This window comes from Engystomops pustulosus, chromosome 6 (genome assembly GCF_040894005.1).
Source record: "Engystomops pustulosus chromosome 6, aEngPut4.maternal, whole genome shotgun sequence".
NCBI lineage: Eukaryota > Metazoa > Chordata > Amphibia > Anura > Leptodactylidae > Engystomops > Engystomops pustulosus.
This window is the reverse complement of record NC_092416.1, coordinates 161,686,861-161,707,806: the sequence shown is the minus strand read 5'-3', so window position 1 is coordinate 161,707,806 and position 20,946 is coordinate 161,686,861. Positions and strand designations below refer to the sequence as shown.

General features: G+C 42.7%; 1 protein-coding gene across 2 annotated transcripts in view; it reads left to right on the top strand.

Moving 5' to 3' along the window:
• Positions 1-20,946, top strand: part of ARHGAP40 (Rho GTPase activating protein 40) — a 42,142-nt gene that overhangs the window by 3,204 nt on the left and 17,992 nt on the right. The window contains exons 1-5 of one of the 2 annotated variants that reach the window (XM_072112153.1): positions 9,761-10,127; positions 14,771-14,937; positions 19,237-19,454; positions 20,404-20,485; positions 20,660-20,787. In XM_072112153.1, the coding sequence (XP_071968254.1) occupies positions 9,994-10,127; positions 14,771-14,937; positions 19,237-19,454; positions 20,404-20,485; positions 20,660-20,787 (729 nt within the window). In that variant the 5' untranslated portion in view covers positions 9,761-9,993. Of the gene's footprint in view, positions 1-9,760; positions 10,128-14,770; positions 14,938-19,236; positions 19,455-20,403; positions 20,486-20,659; positions 20,788-20,946 lie in introns of those variants that run through there. The other variant, XM_072112152.1, reaches the window with a different exon arrangement.

Genomic DNA, 20,946 nt, shown 5'->3' with positions numbered 1-20,946 from the left:
ACGGCACATAGGACAGACTGCACTGTTCTTAGTAAATGTGCCCCAATGTGCGTCAGACTCGAATTGTGTAAATATAAAAGTTACACCAGATTTTAAGCACATCGGTAGTGTATCTGGCACAATGTTAGGCTTTTACTGGCTATGGAAAATTTTATTTTGGTGTAGATTTTTTTTTCTTTATTGCTCATGCTGTATACCATTTAGGTTCTTTCCAGCCCCATTTCCCTTTTCAGCTGGTTTCTGATGTGTTTTTTGGTGAAATTTAGCTGTAGCAGGGGGCGGAGCTCATCCTTTGCATTTATAATTGCATCCTGCAATGTGATCCGCACCAATTGAATAACATCCTGCGTATCATCAAACCACAGTGAACTTCTTTTTTCTGTACTGTGTATGGGATTTGGATAATTCCCTGACCCTACACTCCTACTCCTATCTTATGCACACAATTCATAATAAAATCATATGTCACCAAGCTACCACTGCCAAGAAAGAGTTTGAAGTTTAAAAATGGGAAATCTCTCTCTGCACAACCCAGTGCTGGGAATAATCCATACTGAGAAGAAACTGGGGGTAGAGCGAGTTTTCTATGGCTTTATTTTCTGAAAAGAGCTTAAGTCTAAATTTATGAGTATTACGCCTCATGCTTATGACTTTATGTGCAATACGGGCTGCAAACCGGGAAAGTGATGGCTTGTTTTGGTCAAGTGGACCTCAATGGGTGAGTACCACTTACCCTGCCCATGTCCATAGGAAATGAGCCTTAAGGTGGACAGGAATAGGACTTGCTCTAGGTCTAATAAATATTTCTACAATTCACTTTTTATATGTTTGCATTATCTACATGCAAAATGTGGTGCTTATTTATGTGTGTGCAGTTATCTGTGTAGTGTGCAGGGGGCCATGATCCAGGAATTGTGGTGCATGGTCTTCATGAATCTGGTGCTTCCTGCACAGCACCGAAAGAATGCACCAAGTTTTTTTTTTTTTTTGGTGCAACACAATCCTGTTGGAAATGTGGTGCACGGTCCACTTGTGTGTACCAAAACGCCCATTTTAATGCAGAAATTTGTGTCATGTCTGGCATAGTGCAGCGGTGACACAAATGTGTTGCAGACACTTTATACATACATGTGCAAGCAGTTTGCACTAAAAACAATGGGTGGGATTTTTATAAATGCACTTGTGCCACAATTCTGGTGGTTTTGTGCCAAAAATACCACAGGTATCAAGGCTTTTTTTTTGGCACTTTCCCAACTTTCCAATTAAGGGGGCGTGGTCTTCTTCAGACAGGCGTGGCCTCGTAAGAAAGGGGCGTGGCTCACAGGAAACCATCAGTGCGCCCAAAATTCTGGCGCACAGTTTATGTATAATCAACATTTATTGGGAAGACATAGCAAGAAACGGTACAAGCGGGTGATGGCAGTACAAGGCTGATCACGCAGGATCAGAAACCTAAACCCATAAGACTGTTCATGAGAATTGGGGGGGGCTATGACACGCTCCACATATGACAGAAGAAGATCCTGAAATTCCTGTGAGCTTAAAAATATGTCCCATGAAGCCCATGCTGTGTTCGTCTTACCAGGATCTGCAGAATCATTAGCTACCAACTCCTCCATTCTACGAATAAACCCAAGTTCCTGGACCCACTCGACTATCGTGTGAGGTTGTGGACTCTTCCAATGTCTGGGGATTACCGTAAGGGCTGCGGTCAAAAACTGACGAAGGAGGACTTTCTTAATAGTAGAGAGAGCTCTATTATCGATTATACCTGATACTATCTGAGGAGTAGGAGTGACCCTTTTGCCAGTGACCTGATGATAGGTGTCGAAGATCTTGTTCCAAAACGGTTGGAGAACAGAGCAGCTCCACCAGATATGAAGTAGAGTACCCACCTCCGCACCACAACGCCAACACACGTCTGAAACTTTGGGGAAAATTCTGTGGAGCCGAGAGGGGCACCTGTACCACCTAGACAATATTTTATAATTCTTTTCCTAAGCACTACAGGGTAGTGGCATCTTATGCGAAAATAGAAAGGCCTCATCTAGCTCTTCATCCGTTAATTCAGCAGAGAGAGCTGCCTCCCATGCTCCAATATAACTCGGCCTACCAGGAGTGGCATCCTCAAGCCATATATGGCGGAGAGCGCATGGGCTGGTGAGTTCAGTCTAATCAAAGCTTCCAGGGCCGTAGGAGACGACCCGATTGCAGTGTGATCTGGGTCCGCCATTACATAGGATGCACGTTGTCTGTGCCCCAGCCAGGACAATGGGATGTCAGGATGGGAGGCCTTCAGGTACTCCATGGTGGGAATGGATACACCATCAACAATCTGGCCCAGGCGAACGTCCGAAGAAGCCTCCCAACTGAGAAACCTGTGTCTACCCACGCCAGGTGGGAAGGCAGGATTATGAAACGGTGGAGTCAAAGGGCCCCTCATCCTGAGCAGAGTGTTCTTACTCATCAGTCTGTCCGATGCAAAGAAAAAGTATTGGGGAAAACAGTGAATGGTTGAGGTCTGGAGTTGACCCAAGGGAGATAGCGTAGCGTGGGGTAGACTAGGTCAAGTTCTAGCTGAACCCACTGTTTGGAATCAGTATTGTAAGTCCAGTCAACCAGTCGTTGAATAGTGGCCGCTATATGATATAACTGTGGATCCGGAAATCCCACGCCACCCCTGGTTTTCGTACGTGCCAACACAGAAAAGCTAATGCGGCTAGATCCGCCACCCCAAATACACTCCGAAAGGCCGTGCACAGACTCAAGAAGAAAGAACTAGGGGGGTCAAATCGGCAGTATCTGATATAGGTATAGGAATCGGGGCATTGTGTCCATCTTAAGGACATTAACTCGGCCGAACCATGAGAGATGGCGACCACGGTATTGGCCAAGATCTTTAACGGTTAGCTCTGAGAGGTTTGTTAAGGCATACAGGGATGAGAGGTCTGCGGAAATATGGATGCCCAAGTAGCAAGTATGGGAGTTTTTCCATTTAAAAGGGAATTGAGAGGCCAGATGGAGCACCTCAGTCCCGGGGAGGGATACTTTAAAGATCTCTGATCTGGCGCACAGTATAGACCAACTAAAAGTAGGCCTAAAGTAGGAACCAACAGTCTGCACCAGAATTCATCATCACTGTGATAAATCTGGTGCAGCAAAAGACAAGTTTTCCAGGTAGAGACTGTGGAACCTGAGACACATTGTTAAATCTCCCCCATTGTGCAAAGTCAGACAAAAAACGGGTGCAGGGGCTTTAACCTGGGTCACTGTATTAAATGAAGGGAGACTTTATCCAGGCTTGTACGGCAGTATTTTGGGATCCCTGTAATAACGGCAATCCCTGGGAAATTGGGAGGATATTTTTTTTCCCCTCTCATGGCTTCACAACACATGGGGAACATGCACTGCACTCCAACTTGACCTATGGAAAAAAAGCCCTCATACACTTTATTGATTGACAAAATGAAAATGATGTTGTTGCAAATGCATAGAAAAAAAAATAGCCATTGAGGGGTTAATGTTGTTTATGTACCTCAGGTTCTCATGAACTGGAATTCTGCAAATAGAAACACTTCTGCATCTATTGTGTTCTCCACTATTCGTATGAGAGGGGCTCTTCAAGCAATTATGCCTGTTTATGCATTTTTCCGCCCTTGTATCCAAACAGGACCTGGCAGATCTGCTGGTCTGAAACCTTGGAATGATGGGGGCACTCTAGGGGGTTAGAGAGGGGGCCTCTGTGTATAAGGGCTCTGATTCTCAACTCCTAACCTATTGCGGGGTACAGTCCAACAATGGAGGGCATAAATAGTTTATGAGCTACTAATTATTGTGCTAATTTGGTGACAACACACACATCACCGATTTTATGGCTTCTTAAGAGTAACTAAACCATAGAAGCTTATTATATTTCAGAAATGAATAAGGCAGATAATAATGAAGTATATTACAAAATGTACCATTAAGCAAAGCAGCTTCTCTGTGTCCCTTTTCTGCTTCTTTCTCCTGTAGTGAGCAGTGTATCTGAAAGTCTTTTGAGGTCTGTCCACTTCAGACAAATAAGGAGGCTAATAATTAACTCCTTCCATACCTAGAGAATATTCCACTTGATTATTCAGCTCTCTGAGGTTATTAGTCTATCCAGGGACTGTCTGCAAGGAGTTAAGCCATTTGACACTTTATTTTTTTATTTGGTTCCTTTAACTCTCAGCTGTCGGTGTATATAGGACAGAAATTTGGTTTATACAAATTGCTTAAAGGGCTTCTACCACCAGGATGAAGGACTGTATGCAAATTAGTCTGAGGGGCTCTGTGCTCCATAGGTGTTAATGGAGCCTGGAGCCCCTCAGACTCACTTGCATACAGTCTTTCATCTTGGTGATAGATCTCCTTTAAGACCCCTTTAGTTACCCAAAACAAATGTCCTACCTGAATTACCGCATTGTCTAGCAATTTAAGGCACAGCAGAACTCTTTCATTGCCACACAATTTTACAAAAAATGTGTTTTTATGCACCAAATGTTGACCTAGTGCCAAATTAACACATGGTTTGGTTCCGATAGCCCAGCATTGGGGCCTGACGTTCCAGCCAGCACACGCTGTGAAGATGATACGTGTTGGACGCATCACACTCGCTAGTGTGTAAGGGGCCTAAGAGGAAAACTTTATAACGCGTCTCAGACCAAATTTTTAACTGAAGGGACACTTGATGTTGGAGGCAGTAATCTACTATGGCTTCTATGGAGCAGTGCTAGTGCTGACAGGAGACTGTCCCTAACTACGGGAAGGAGGGGAAGCATTTCCTGTCAACGAAGAAGAGGCAGAAAAAGAAGAAATGTCTAAATGTTTGATCAGATTAGATGAGAAAACTGTTAATTTGGCAAAAACTAATTATTTCCACACATTTCTCCACCCGCTGGTCAACCCATATACCGTAAATAAAAAAAATTTAAATGTTAACATAAAAAAAAATAACACCTGGTACGGAAGTTTTCATATCCCAGACACTTCCACTTCAGACTTTGTCCTTGAATCTGTTTTGGTTATTTATGGTTTTTGGCAGCAGAATGAGGAAATCCACTGATTCAGAAACAACATTGGACGTGTAGGATAAGTTCCTCATTCTCTGAGGGTAATGAGGGCTCCCGTCTGTCCTTACCAAAATAATATAGTTCTTTATAAAGCTTTACACACGCAACTGAAATTTTTGATTTTTGATGCGCAACTGAAACTTTACATTCTTTTTATAGCCTGTTGCTGCCATATAGACATGTCTGTACCTCTTATAATTGATATGTTTCTCCCGATAGATTGTATACAAATCATAACATGCACCATATTTGGTCAATGTATATGGAAGAATTCAAAAATATTGAGAGGTTTTCTGTTTTTTAGGAAAGCCTAAAGGTGGCAGCACATGTTTTAAGAGGCCTTTTGTGGTTCTGACAGCAGCTCTTGGTCCTCTGTTACATGTGGTCCTACTACTCTAATATGACCCCCACATCCTCCCATATACAACAATAGTATATGGGGGGGCCGTATTATAGTAGTTATATTCTTGTACATAGGGGGCAGTATTATAGTAGTTATATTCTTGTACATAGGGGGCAGTATTATAGTAGTTATATTCTTGTACATAGGGGGCAGTATTATAGCAGTTATATTCCTGTACATAGGGGGGCAGTATTATAGTAGTTATATTCTTGTACATAGGGGACAGTATTATAGTAGTTATATTCTTGTACATAGGGGGCAGTATTATAGCAGTTATATTCTTTTACATAGGGGGCAGTATTATAGTAGTTATATTCCTGTACATAGGGGGCAGTATTATAGTAGTTATATTCCTGTACATAGGGGGCAGTATTATAGTAGTTATATTCCTGTACATAGGGGGCAGTATTATAGTAGTTATATTCTTGTACATAGGGGGCAGTATTATAGTAGTTATATTCTTGTACATAGGGAGCAGTATTATAGTAGTTATATTCCTGTACATAGGGGGCAGTATTATAGTAGTTATATTCTTGTACATAGAGGGCAGTATTATAGTAGTTATATTCTTGTACATAGGGGGCAGTATTATAGTAGTTATAGTCTTGTACATAGAGGGCAGTATTATAGTAGTTATATTCTTGTACATAGGGGGCAGTATTATAGTAGTTATAGTCTTGTACATAGGGGGCAGTATTATAGTAGTTATATTCCTGTACATAGGGGGCAGTATTATAGTAGTTATAGTCTTGTACATAGGGGGCAGTATTATAGTAGTTATAGTCTTGTACATAGGGGGCAGTATTATAGTAGTTATATTCCTGTACATAGGGGGCAGTATTATAGTAGTAATAGTCTTCTACGTAGAGGGCAGTGTTATAGCTGATATATTCTTATTCTTTTCTTATTCTTTTTATTATTTATTACTATTATTATCACTCCTGTTACCAACCCACATCAGCAATGACCTCTATACCCACAGCTGGTCATGCCCTTGGTGTAGAGGTCACCAGTGCAGTCATCTCCTGACAAATTTACTGTTTCAGGGAAACTTATTTCCAAGGAATGTATTTTTCTGTACATATGTAGGTTTCAGGGAACTTTCCCCTGTGTCCTTCTCATGAGTGATGTAATGCAGGATGCCCTGTGCCAGTAATGTTACTCATGGGTACCAGCCCCCATCACAAAACACACCAGGGTTTTACGAGAACACAATTATCCCGTGCAAGTTACAATTAGTTGCTTCATGCAACAAGGATCAAAATTAGTCACATACAGCTCCTACTTTTTGAACATTTTGCCTTTTGTTTTTTTGGAAAAAAATCTTTCTAGCCCACACTTAGAGATGTGAACTTTTGTTTCAATGCACATTTTGCCTAAACCACAGATTCAACATATGATGGAAAAAGCTTCTGATGTTTGCATGTAAAAGTATCCATACGGCTCATGTACCCAATGCACAGGCAGATCCTTGCACCCCACGCAAACTAATAGAATATATGGTTGGAAAATGATGCAGACCCATCAAGTCCCACCCAATGATTAAACAAGTGGTTTTTTTTGTTTTCTCAGGACCTACATGAATTTAGGAACCAAAATGAAAGTGCCTCTGTCCGAAAATGTATTATCAACTGGTTTATAGAGATTTATCTGCTATCCATAGGTATCCCCCAATGCAATGACCACAGGGAAACCAGATCCTCATGTCCCCTGGAAATATGTTATTGAGATGGTGATGGATGTATACCTGTCTGGAGCTCTGGTCATAGTATGTAATACTAGTTCATACACACAGGACACCGAGGGACCCCCTCCATCTCCTTCATCATGTTGTCCGACTTCCACCCAGCAGAATTCTCTGGATAGAGATTAGTGTTTTTAATTGTGGGAAAAACCCATAAATGTTCGTAAACTACTTGGGTCAAAGTCCTTTTCCTAGTCTCCCTTGGAACCGCACCTCTTCTACACCTTCAGTATAGTCCCTGGTTACATAAGGATGTTATAAATACTTAGCTCTGTCTGGCAGCTAATCGTAGGCCTGGCCCTGGGGCACGGCTATATATAGGCATGGACAGGTATGTGTGTCTATTGCAGGCTGTAGTATACGGGCTATATGGGTCGTGATGATACACCCACTGATTGGGGACACTTATACTAGGAGATTGTGACATGCACAACTCACACAAATATTTGGGCATCTTGGTGACGCATCTTCCAGATATTTGGTGCCAGGCTATTCTTGGGGTTAGAGTTGTAGCATTGGAAATTCATTTATGACGTCTACATGCCGATAATTTCCAGGTCATCTAACATAATTGCTGCTTGTGCATGACAGGTGCATTTTTAGTATCGGGTGTTATGTGTTCTGGACTACATCCAATATTCGAAGTTTTACAAATATATATCATGTGACCCCCTATTTGAACGCTTTCTAGGGCTACATGCCCACAAAACTCGGAGGGTCCTAATGTTTGCGTCTCAGACCTTCTCATAGAAGTCTATGGAAACCTAGAAAATATGTGGTCTATATTTGCAGATAATTTGTTGTCTAACACAATCATTTGACCCTTCAAGGGGTTGGATCAAGTTAGTGACATTTACCAGGCTTTTTAGAACTATAATAGTAGTAATAATTTTTTTTTTTTGCAAAAACTGATGACATAATGACCCTTTTTGAGGACCTATAGCTGAGAAATAGATGACACACCTAACAGAAGAAAGGACCATGGATCTGTAGTTTACATGGGGACCCTCACTATAAGGTCGCTCCATTAATCCTGGTCAACAACACTGCAAGGTCGAGACTCCACATCATAGCGCTAATATGATGCACGGAGTCCCTTTACCCCCCACAAACCAGCATTGATGAACTGTTATGATTATAGTGCTGCTGGGAAGCAGGCACTCCTTGCATAAAAATACTGCTACGCTGCATGGAGTGTTGACGTTGGATGTATGCTAAAGCCTTGACTCATGGATGGGCTCTACGAGTCTGAAGTAGGCCTTTTAAATAAGGGTCCTAGTTGTAGACGTTTACTATGGTGATCTCTTTGCTATCTTTATGTCAATGATGGCTTTTTTGGGTTCCATTGGGTTTGACATATTGCTTTAATTAACAGACTTGTGGGGTGTAGATCAAACAACCCCAATAAACCATTGATTTAGCAGTTTGCCATATTAACCTTTTTGTATGGAGATCTTCCACCCACACCAACAGCGTGTCTTTTCCTAGTAAAACTTGTCACAAATGTCCATTTATAGTGATTGATATTATTTTTTGACCTTGAGGTCAGGGGCAAGATCACCCTGTTGCGTTGCCAGTAACGAGAGTGGAGGCAGTAATTAACTCCCGACTTTGTTAACGTAGAGCTCATCAGCAAAATGCAATCTTCCGAGAATCCACCCTACTGAGCAACCCCATAGGCGGATTTCTAGATGTGCTTATTTTTTCTCTACTATTAGTATTATTAACCATTTATATCAACCAGTTCTATTTGGTTGTTAGGACCATGTCAAGTATTCATGGTTGACCTTTTATAGTTTACCTAGCAGCGTGTTTTTGCTGCTTATGTTGCTATGCTGTCTAACCCCAGGACTCCTATGCCCTGAGACAGTTGGTGTATACTTGCTTTTGACCTATACATTGTTGCTTTTTTTTTTTTTAAGAACCTTTTTCGAAGACGTGTTCCTCTGAGTCTTTTGTGTTCATTTGTAGATTTACTAAAGTGGGCGAATCCAAAATGATGGTTGGTTGATTTGTCTTTTAATTTATTTACAACTCTTCAGGTTGATGTTCTGCATTTCTGTTCTAGTGTATTTTTTTTTTTCTGCTAGAAGAAATCCATGACTTGCCATCGTACATCTACATAGAATACATTTAAAATGACCCACTGGTGAATTGGTTCTAAATGAGAAGGTCTTCTACTGGACATTTGGTGACCATTATTGTGTGAACTTTGGTCCATCAAAACTTATGGTGGTCTGAACTTGGTTGGAATCTTTTGTGATGGGCATTATGCTGATATGTGAGAGTCCTATAGTATCCTATCAAAAATAAGTCAAAGTAAAGGTTTTGCCAATGAGCTGACTTGCACCTACCATAAATATTTGGTTACCCTTATAGGTGGCTTTTAATTTCTGACTTGCTTTTACCCTAAAATCTACCGCACCCTGTTTATGCCATTTCCACGTGGATTTAGCACCCCCGCCCTCTGGCATGTAGGCATAGCAAAAGCATTGCCCGAAATGGATAGGCTGTTAAACCAGTATAGCAAGTTCACTACTGCGGAGCAAAAGCCAAGGAGAGAAGGTGGCTTTCAAATACTTTCTACTGTAGCTTTTCTTGGCTTCTTCCTACCTCGGAGCTCCTACACAAGATAACGCTGGAGAAATAAGATGAGATGAATCTTTCCAGCTGTGTTATGATGTTTTCTACTTCTTGGAATGGAAGTTGTGTTCTGTGCCTGCTGTTTCATCTAGAACCTACAAACCTTGTGAATGGATTCTAGGATGTCGCCTTCTCCCAATGTAGACTCTCTCAGGCAGGCACAAGATGCCTCGCTCTTTCCTATTACCCGGATCCCGAGACCCCAGATTCTTCTCTCCAGACACTTGTTTCCACTGATGAACAGGTAACCAGAGTATTCTTATTGCAGGGGTTCCTATATTTCTATACTGCATTATATTATAGAAGTATTTGTATAGTGGCATATATGTATGCTTAATACGTAAGCTGTCATTTGGATGCACCATACTGTACAGTATGCAGTAAGGACATGGGAACAGAAGGGCAAGACATATGTTATTGCTGTTTAGCGCATTTATACCGGATTTTGTTGTGCCAGTTTGCATTGGCTGAACAGGTACCTATCATGCCATCCATATATTGTAATAGGGCATTTGGAAAAAGCTTTGTCCTATTGAGCCTATTGTGTATAGAAATTAACTATATATACAGGCGGTCCCTTACTTAAGAACACCGGACTAACAGACGACCCCTAGTTATAGATGGACCCCTCTGCTCACGGTGACCTCTGGAAGCTTTAGTTTTGTCCCTAGCTGCAATGCTCAGCAGTAATGTGTCTGTAATGAAGTCTTATTGATGATAATTCTTGGTCACACTACTACAGCAAAAAATGTGACTAGGACAAAAAAAAATTTGTCTGGAGCTACAAAATATATATATTTTAATAGGAGATGTGCCCCCTACTGCCTGTTATTAGGGTACAGTTATCATTGGTGCCTCTGTATCACATGCAGAATGTAATGTAGAAGGGAACTTTAGTCTCTCAAATATCATCAGCTAATGAAAAGTTTTTTTGGGAGCAGTTGAATTGGTTCCACATATAAGATGTCCATCCCTTGTTTATGGGATGAATTGTGGTGAATATACTATGTTCATGGGACCATATGTTCTTGCTTTTACCCTTCTGTAACGCGCTGTATGGAGAACTGGGTCAGTGAAGCCAGTGACACAACAGAGCAGCGCCGTACAATGCTGACTAGTTCCGCATGATGCACACAGAGCGGTTATTCATACATGTCTTTAACTCTCTGCTGTCCGTCCCTGAAACTGAATGAAAGCTCTTATTATTACTAATATAGAACCAGTCACTGAGTGATCCCGGAAAAGACATGACAAAGGGACATATTGTGGCTGTCACAAGTTGTGCTCTTCCTGGTGCTTACAAATCTTGTAACTTTGAATCGGGCTTTATGTAGGAAGCAAATTTTTGTAATGGTCTCAAGAAGATGACCTGATCGGAAGGGGTCCTCTACCCAAGCATACCTGCCTCGTGACCTATAGCATTATATGGTGGACATTGGTAAGTGAACGGCTAATAATATAATTCTCCCTAACTTATTATTGTTAAAAAAAACATCCCTGCTCTGGGACCTCGGCTAAATTGGTCTGGAATGGACTTTTTGGTACAGAGTTGGCAAATTTAAACTCTTTTTGCCACCGAAAATACCAAATTTGTCAGGATTCTCTTGCTATATTCAGGACCGTCCTAGCACATTAGAGACCTGTTTGACAATTGTGGCCTCCAGAGAGTACCGGTAGACAAAGTTGTCTTCTGTCCTGATTCCCTTGCACAAGACCCTCTTCACCCCCCCTCCCCCCATTGCAGTCGGCATACTTTTTGGTGGGTGTTCTTTTAATGACAAAATGAGGCCTATCCCACAATGTTTTTTGGTTGTGCATGGGTGTTTGTTGCCGTTCACAGCCGTAATGTATAAAGGGTAATCAATAAAGTGGTGTCCATATCTCATTAGGAAGTACGGACTCTGAAACTTGGACTCCAATGTATTTGCTTATATAGTAAGTTACTTGATATATGGCTAAAATTGTGGATTATTGGTTTAACCCTAAGAATTGGCAAGGATGTGCAAATGGACCTTCGGAGAAAGAGACATTTCAGATGATCAGACTTTCTGGATGTTGGTTGAGAACTTGGAGGATCTTGACACACATTACATCAATTACAAGCCCTCCCATTGTTAGATTGTGTATTGGAGATATATACAGTACATTGTCTCCTGTGAGATACAGAGTAATACATGTAATACAAATGTCACGGTTGTGTAGAATTGAGTATCTGCTGTAGATATGACTCTTTTTGGTTTGCAGGAAGTTGCCCTTTGGCAAGACTTGTGGAAGGGGAATCCCTGGTGGCGTTATGGAATTTCCTTCTATGAAATGTTGAGGAAGTGTGGGCTTCCTTATTTGTTTGTGTGGGAAGTGTTTTGAGGTGGTGAGGAACTAGAAAGTGCTCCTTACTGGCTCCACCTGCACATGTGGTATTCTACTCGGATGAAAAAGGGCCAAGTTTATCCAAAGAATAAGTGACAACTGATCAGAGGAGGTCAACTAATAGAACCCGTACTAGTGAATAGAGCCAATTACATTACTTGGGATTACGTCAGGGGCGTAACTTGAGGGGGTGCAGAGGTTGCGTTTGCACCAGGGCCCAAGAGGTTTAGGGGGGGCCTTATGGTGACACTTTCCCATAGGAGAAGACTAGTACTATAAACCATACATTATAGTCAGGGGCCTGGAACAGACCTTTAGCTTCTAGTTCTGCTACTGGATTACATGGCAGTTTCATGTAGATGAATAAATGAGTAATAAGCCTGCAGGACCTACATCTTTCATACAGTTATCCCCTATCCTGTGGAAAAGTGATGATTTGTAAGCTTGACCCTACCCCTCAATGAGGCATTCCTGTGCTAGGAGCACCTGAACTTTAGTTCCTAGGCTATAGGAAGAAGTGTTTATCATATTTCCTATCCCCTACCACTTGTAAAGCCACATGTAGTAGGAAATCTTAAGACTTAGAGTATGAATACCGGGTCAGACTACACATGGTTTATCTGTAAGCTTTCAGCTCCGAGAAACATAGGTTGGCGCATAGGAGTGGTAGTTCAAAATAAAAAGCTCTTCTTGGATTGTCTCAAGTTTGATTGGTGTGTGTGGGTCGGCTTCTTGATAGGTTGGAATTTATGGGTGGTCAGATTCATGGAGCGTCAGGTTGAGCATGCGTCTGGGACCCCTAGTTGGTAACTGTAAGCCTCCTTCAGATGCTCCACTCCGTAGCGAAGCATGTTGCCCAGCTGTATGTGCGGGAAAAGATAAAGCATGCTCTATCTCTTTCCCGTGGACAGTACGATATAGCGACGCACGTGTTGTAACCTTACCGCCACTGGGCTTCATAGGGGTCCACGGGGACTGATATTGGTCCCTCCAACGATCATGTGAAAGCAGCCTATCTCTATCTTTTCACCTTTAGTATACAGAAGAGAATAATAAAACCAATGGTGCTGATGTGAACTGGACCTAAAAGCAAAACCGAATATTCTGTTAAATTGAGTTGTTATAATGACTAAATAAAAGCATGTGCTGCAGGTGTTAGTGTTGTGATTAGAGCTGAGCCACAATACCAGACACTGCCTAAAGACAAAAGTGGAGCCGTTTGGCAGAAATTATAACAAAAACCTATTGATGCGAGATCAAGGACAACTAAAGAAGGATTTCAAAGAGTATATACCGTACACACAAACTAATCTGATTTGCCTCCTATCTGATTTGCCATCCTATGGACCACAGAGCCCCTCAGGCTCGTTTGCATAATTTTTAAATGCCTTTTTATTTTAAAAACCAGGGCGTAAGAAGCTTAAAGAGCAGATCCTGCCATAGGGGGCACACACCAGTATGTACATGTGCTTGGTTTACAATCGTTCATCCTAGTGGTAGATGTCCTTTTAACCATTAAAATAATGGATGGATGCATATATCCATTCAAAAGTATTAAAGTTGAAAAAAGTGTGGGATATTACCCTCATATAACGATATAGAGGGGGCAGAAAATTTAATGAGGCGTGGTGCCAATGGAATCCTTAAGGCCCTTTTTTTTTTTTTTTTTTTTTTTCCCTCTTTCTCCACTTCCCGATCAATCCAGCAAGGGGTGGGAGGGTTGGATGAAAATCCTGATGATATATCTGACACGACCTTTATGTATATGCATTTGAACCAGTATTTGTGAATGATATATCTGTTGAATACTATAATGAAGATATTGTAATTCTGAAATTTATGTAATAAATAAAGCATTTAATACAAAAAAAAAAAAAAAAAAAAAGTTGAAAAAAGTGTAGCCAGCACTCCAAAAATCCAAAGGATGAAGTTTATTGAAACAGTAGCGACATTTTGGGGTGCACCACCTTCATCAAGCAATTTTACTAGTGAACCCATCCATATCAAAAAAGCAGAGCAGAAATATTAATAAAGTGAAGCCTCCTGTCTTTTACCATATCAGCCCCAGACATTCCTGTCCATAAAATGGCCGCAGATGGAGGGTCATGTGATCGCTATCTCTCTATGAACAATCGCCCTGCCAGGACCATGTGATGGTTTTCTTGTATATACGGGTCCTAGCATGGACAGGTGTATAATGGTAAATTACATAATATTATGGCCCCTTATCGATGTGTGCATCCACCCTTGATCTTTTTATAGCAGAGTTGTCCAGAAGGGAGGACATTTTACAAGTAGATTTGGGTTAGAAAGGGTCTATATTTGAAAGAGAGGCTCTTTCTAGGAGGCCGAAATGGCCACATGTAGTCTGACTGGGGGTTTTGGGCCTGATAGTCAGACAAAACCCAAACTTTTTATGTAAAGCTGAGTATATATTAGGGAAATTCATTCACCTTATGTACACTTGTCATCTCATCATTCTGTCTTTATTGTTCACGCTTCTTTCCTTGTCTCCCACAGCCTGCAGACTTGCCAGTACAACATGAACCAGCCCCAAACCAGCTCCTGTCGGAAGAACTCAGACCCTCTATCAATGAATGACTTTTGGCTAGAGGTGGAAAATATCAAGCAGATGCAAAGCTCTGATGGGGAGGAGAGCAGTTCATCTGAGCCCAGCACACCAGAAGGTGAGGGACTTTAAGTGTTCACTAACTTTACACCAAACTTAAACAAACAATTCTTAGCCATCATAACTTTTGTCTTCTACTAAGAAACTAATAATTTAATGTTGGTAGTTCAGCCCACCACCATAGCTCCCAACCGTCCCGATTTTGCCGGGAAAGTCCAGTTTTTCTTACCTCTGCCCCGCGTCACAGGCAGCTGAGATTGTCATGGATTCTCCCCCCAGGTCCCGCTGTGTCCCGGCGCTGTGTCCGCATAGTAAATACTTTGAAAGTCTGAACTCACAGTACAGAATGGCTTCTACAGACATCGGGAGGGAATCCTTTTCAGAGAAGTGTCGGCTTAGCGGAGAGCAGGGACCACGTCATCAGCTCAGATCAGCATCTGTCCATATATGGTCTCCAGGGCTTCCCCAGACACAAGCTACGCGTGCCGCCATTTTGTCCCTCTTTCACAAATGTTGGGAGGTATGCCCACCGCTGTCTAACCCAGTGGTTCTCAACCTTTCTAATGCTGTGACCCCGCAATACAGTTCCTCATGCTGTGGTGACCCCAAACCATGCAACTAGCCGTAAAAACACAGTAAAATTTCGGCTCCGATGGCTTTAGGCGAGCCCCGGTTTTGGTCGTTCGACCCCCGCTGGGGTCCCGACCCACAGGTTGAGAACCACTGGTCTAACCAGAACTAACATTTCGTGCCATGTTCACACAATACATTTGCAGTGCGTTTTGAATCGGGAGAAGGTGGCCTCAGAACTATGTTGGGACGTGCTCCTTTAAGATGGGGAATGGTATCATCCAGTTGATTTGTAGCCACCACATAACCCTCAGTATATATGTAGCCCAGGACACCACATGACCTCCGCTATATAGGTAGCACAGGCCAGCATATGTTCTCCCACTACATATAGGTAGTCAAGGCCAGCATATGTGTCCCCAGTAAATTGGTGGTCCCAGCATTTGCCCCCCCCCCCCCCAAAGTATATATATGCAGCACAGCCGAAAAAATTTAAAGATTAATACTCTTACATGTGCCCCCTGCAGCTGGCTCCTCCTTGCACCTGCTCTTCAATTCTAGGCGCCGGGAGATACAGGTGTTATCTCTGTGACCCAGACGCAGTGGTTTAAGCAACAATGTCATTGGTGTCGCCTAGGTTGAGGAAAGGGTGTAGGCAGCAGTAACATTGCTGCCTGCATCTAGTGATCATCACAATGTGCATCTAAAAGATGCACATAGCTCTGATTTGACATTGGGGGGGCCGTGGCGGTGCCCCCAAGGTTAGAGGCAGGGGTGGCGTCCAGGTGCACATGTACAGTCTCCACCCGGCTTGAGAAAGGGGGTCGGCATACAAGTTTATAGATGGCCCTGGACACCACATGACCCCAAGTATATAGGTAGCCAAGGCCAGCATATGATCCCCAAATATATAGGTAATCCCAGCACATGCCCCCAGTAATAAAAAAAATTATACTCCCCTACATGTGCTCCCAGCACCTTCTTGCACCCGCTCTTCTATTCTAGAGCGCCGGAGGATGCTGGTGTTGTCTCTGACCCAAATGCCGTGGCTTAAGCAACAACGGCGGAGGCGCCGCCTGGGTCACAGAAAGTGCGCAGGCAGCAGAAACCTTGCTGCCAGCGTTCAGTGATCAGCACAGCACAGTATATGCAGCACATATATGCAACATCCCCCACCGGGGCCTAGCCCTTTGCGGTGAGGCCTGGAGTCAGCCGGGGCCCGCTGTACCGGAGTGGCTGGCGGTTGCGGCCTAAGCACGCTATTGTCACGGTGCATGGTACGGGGGAACCGGAGGGCTGTCCTACAGCCTGGCAGGTCTCCAGCAGGGTGGTGTTGGCAAGAAATGATGAGGGAGAGGCTGCTATAGCGGATCTCCCTGGGGCAACCCCTTAATGTCCCGAGTGTGAGCCTCTGTGTGGTGGACAGGGTGCCGGTGATGGAGGCAGCCGTATTAGCAGGAACCAGACGGAGGCAGAAGTTGAAGCAAACAACTTACAGTTTATTGCAACCGGCAGGAACTGCAGAAAACGTGCCTTTAACAGGTAGATGGAGTGCCGAGATGTGAGTTGGAGGGAGCCTCAGGAGATAGTTCACCAGCCTGGATGGTAGAGGGCAGGCTGGGTGGCAGCTGTGTCCTTATAGGAAGCTTCAGCTTGTCCTGTAGAGCTTCAGGTATCACCTTCAAAGGTAAGATGATACCCCTTTCCTCACTACACTACTCTAGTCTAATAGCTCCACTCTTCAGAGGCAGGGGCTAGGCTCTTCCTGCTCTGGTATGGGCCAGACTGAGATACGCACACACTCACTCACTAAGTCTACAAGATCTCTCTCAACTAGAATCCTTGCTGAAAGAACTCTGGAAAGACCCAGAACATTCCTGGGCCAGAGGTTTTATTACCTCCCTTTGGTCAGGTGGTGGCTGCTCCTCCAATCACATCTCAGCTACAGAGCACAGGATGTAACACAGACATTGGTCAATAGCATCTTGCATTATACAAAATACTTAACCTCTGCCTTGCCAGGCAGGATTAACCACTGCAATTTCCCCTTGATCCTATAAGGACCATGTAGTGTAATGTGATGTTACCTACAGGTGGGACGTATTCGCAAGCACTACCTCGCCATTGCATCGGCGAGGGTGTTGCATATACTTTTAAGTTTAAAGATTAAAACTCTCAGATTCATTAATCTGCCATATATAAACATTTCTTTAATTAGATGCCAATAAAAAAAAAAAAGTTTCTCATCATATGGTCCCTTAGAAACAAGAATGTGTCCTTGGATACGGCCACCTCTGCTGGAGGGATTGCACAAGGAATGGTAATGATTGCTGAAGCCGTGTGGTCAGGCAGGACTCAATAGCGCATGTCTGGCCACTGCTGCCAAAATGTGAGGTGGTCGTATCCAAGGAAGCTATCTCGTTTTTAAGGGACAACATGGCTACAGAAATTATCTTCACAGGGGAGCATTTTTTTTTTTTTTTTTTTTTTTTTACAATTGAAGAAATGTTTACATATGGCAAATGAATTAAATTAAACTTAAATGCCCAGATGAGAATACCCCTTTAATTCCTAACATCCGGGTACATGTTGTTTTGGACTCTGGGGGGCCGTAGTCGTGTGTCCCATGGGACACTTAATCCACCATTGGTGATTGGGATTGTGTGATTAGGTTGATTAGGTTGGTAGGAGGTGTGTATGCCTTCAATAAGCTATTGCTCATTCTCACTATCAGCAGGCTACTTTATCAGCAGCAGGAATGAGCCGCTGCCTAACCCTGTTGTTGTTTTTCTTAACAAGAGCCTTTAAATCTCGTGTTGATCTCCTTATCTGCGTCTTTATACCTTCAGGTCAGCAGGCCCATATACACATTGCTGCGTGACTCACACATTCTTCCACAGAAAGAATGCAGAAAATATGTGCTAAGTGTGAAGAATTACACGTCCTTCACATAAAAGTCCTAAATTAACCTAAACCTGTCTGAACGTGCAGTACACCGCCCCACCAGAAGGGGTCTGTCTCTGCAACAGTGGTGCTCATTTACTTACCCGGTCCAGTCGCAATCCAGCGGCGCGTTCTCCGACGAGGATTTGGGTTCTGCCGGGATTCACTAAGGTCCTTGCCTTATATATAACAAACACTTCTTGCTGGGTAGAAAAGTAGTTTGCATAACCCATATATATCCAAAATTCAGGCACTTGGAATAGAATTCCAATCCTATATGTCCAGCTGGACTCGCAGCTGGCAAGTCGGCCAACCGAGCAACCACTATCTCAAATCTTCCACCATTCCACCTGCTGTGACTTGAAATTAACTATAAAATACAAAGGCAAAACATTACAAAAAAAACATACCATCTCAATAACATAGGGCGGGAAAGCTTGTGTGTGAGGGAGATAAAATTTGAGTGATAAGCAATATAAACCCCTACATCTTGCAGGAGGGGTGGACGTCATGAGGTAAGCAACAGGAGAGGGGTGAGAACACACCTTAAAGGAATAGATCACCAAGCCTATTGGTGCAATAGTACCCAATTTTTTTACGCTTTTGGCATCCCAATCTAAGGATACCTTTATTAAACAGTAAGGGGTACCCCACAATCAAGTAAAAAAAAAAAGAAATTGGGAAGTTTTTATCAGAATCTGACTAGTATTGAAGTATAGCCAGTCTTGGAGAACCTCATTTTAATAAAGATGTCAAGTTTGGTGTTGAAATCGTTCATAGCATTTGACAATTGGAATAAAAAAACTGATCATTAAAGTCCACTATTTTTCCCACCTCTTTTTAGATGGGGAAGCAGAAGCTGACTGGCTGCAGGACACCGGCCTCTCCCCTCTTATTGATGACCAGAATCCTACAGAAGACAATGTCCTAATCCTATCAACCCTCACAAGGACACAGACCGCGGCGGTGCAGCGACGTCTCAACAGCTATAGCCAGTCCCTGAAGAAACGCTCCAAACCAGCACGGGATGTCAGGGAGGTGTTCAACAGAGCTAGCAGAGCGGTGAGTATCTGCAACCCCTGCAGTCTTACCCCCAAATCTTTAGTAAAGAGCAAGCAATTATAGTCAGTATTTCAGCTTTACCATAGAAAGGTGAGACCTGATAAGAATTGTCAGAGTATTGGCCAACCACCTAAAATCCTTTTTGGCAGCGTAATTTAACTTTTTGAAAGGGTTGTCTCATTATAAACTTATTGAGCTACCAATAGTTTGAGTCACATATGATGGGCCCTCATAATGTCTCCCACAAAAAGTTAAGGCATAGCACATTCTTAATGCCAATGCAACTTTGTTCTAGTGTAGTTACATCATCAGAAATTGGTGGCCGATCCAAGTTATCATGGGCTTTGAACATTGTCTTAAAGGGTCATCCTGGCATCACAACATTTCACCTATCCACTGGGTACATGTTAGATGTGATACCAGGAGATGGGGTGCCCTATGACTACCACTGTACACAGCAGTCTCCCTCACTCTATGGAATTTGAATGAAACTACAGGCGGTCCCCTACTGAAGGACACCCAACTTATAGACGACTCCTAGTTGCAGACCGACCCCTCTGCCCACTGTGACCTTTGGTGAAGCTCTCTGGATGCTTTACTATAGTCCCAGACTGCAAGGTGTCTGTAATGAAGCTTTATTGATAATCCTTGGCCCCATTACAGCAAAAAATATTGAAACTCCAATTGTCACTGGGACAAAAAAAAATTGTCTAGTACTTCAATTATAAACTATACAGTTTCAACTTGCATACAAAAAACAAACCTCCGGACCCTATCTTGTACGTAACCCGAGGACTGCCTGTAGTGTATAGGAAACACATATAAGGTATACAAATTGTGGTCCCAACAGGAGGGATTCCCGAGCTACTTCTCATCACTTGGAAATATCCGCAATTCTTTCTGCTTCTCCTTTTCTTGTGGTCTATATAATCCCTCTATCTTCGTATAGAACCTCCTTGTGGAGGAGAATGGAACGGATGAACAGAATGGAACGCAAAACGCAAACAGTTTCGTGAAGAAGAGTGAAAAATGTAAGCATACCCCTTTATGAACCCCTATATAATACATGTATATGTAGAGTAATGGGGTGAGAGTAAAGCGAATGAGAGGGATGCTTTTCTGAATTGGGCTTTTGGATCCCATAATTGCATCTAATCTTATGCTAAAGATACATTTTTTAAAAAAATTTCCTTTTATTATTCAAGCTCCTTCCAGTTTACACAGAAGCTCTGGAGAATCTAATGTGTATAACATGGACATGGCATATTCTGAACAAGCCGAAATGGGTCACAGTGGAAACTGCAAAACAGTCTGGCAAACGGAGTCTTTACCTGTAAGTTTCCTAAAGTTGTGGTGTTACCAGAAAATTGCCTATTTTTCGGGGGGTTGGAGGAGTGGAATTTTTAGAGCATTTTTAAATAATATATATACACAACCCCCCCCCCCCCCTCCCCGTCACAATCTAGATTTTCTATAAAAGTGCTAAATCCTG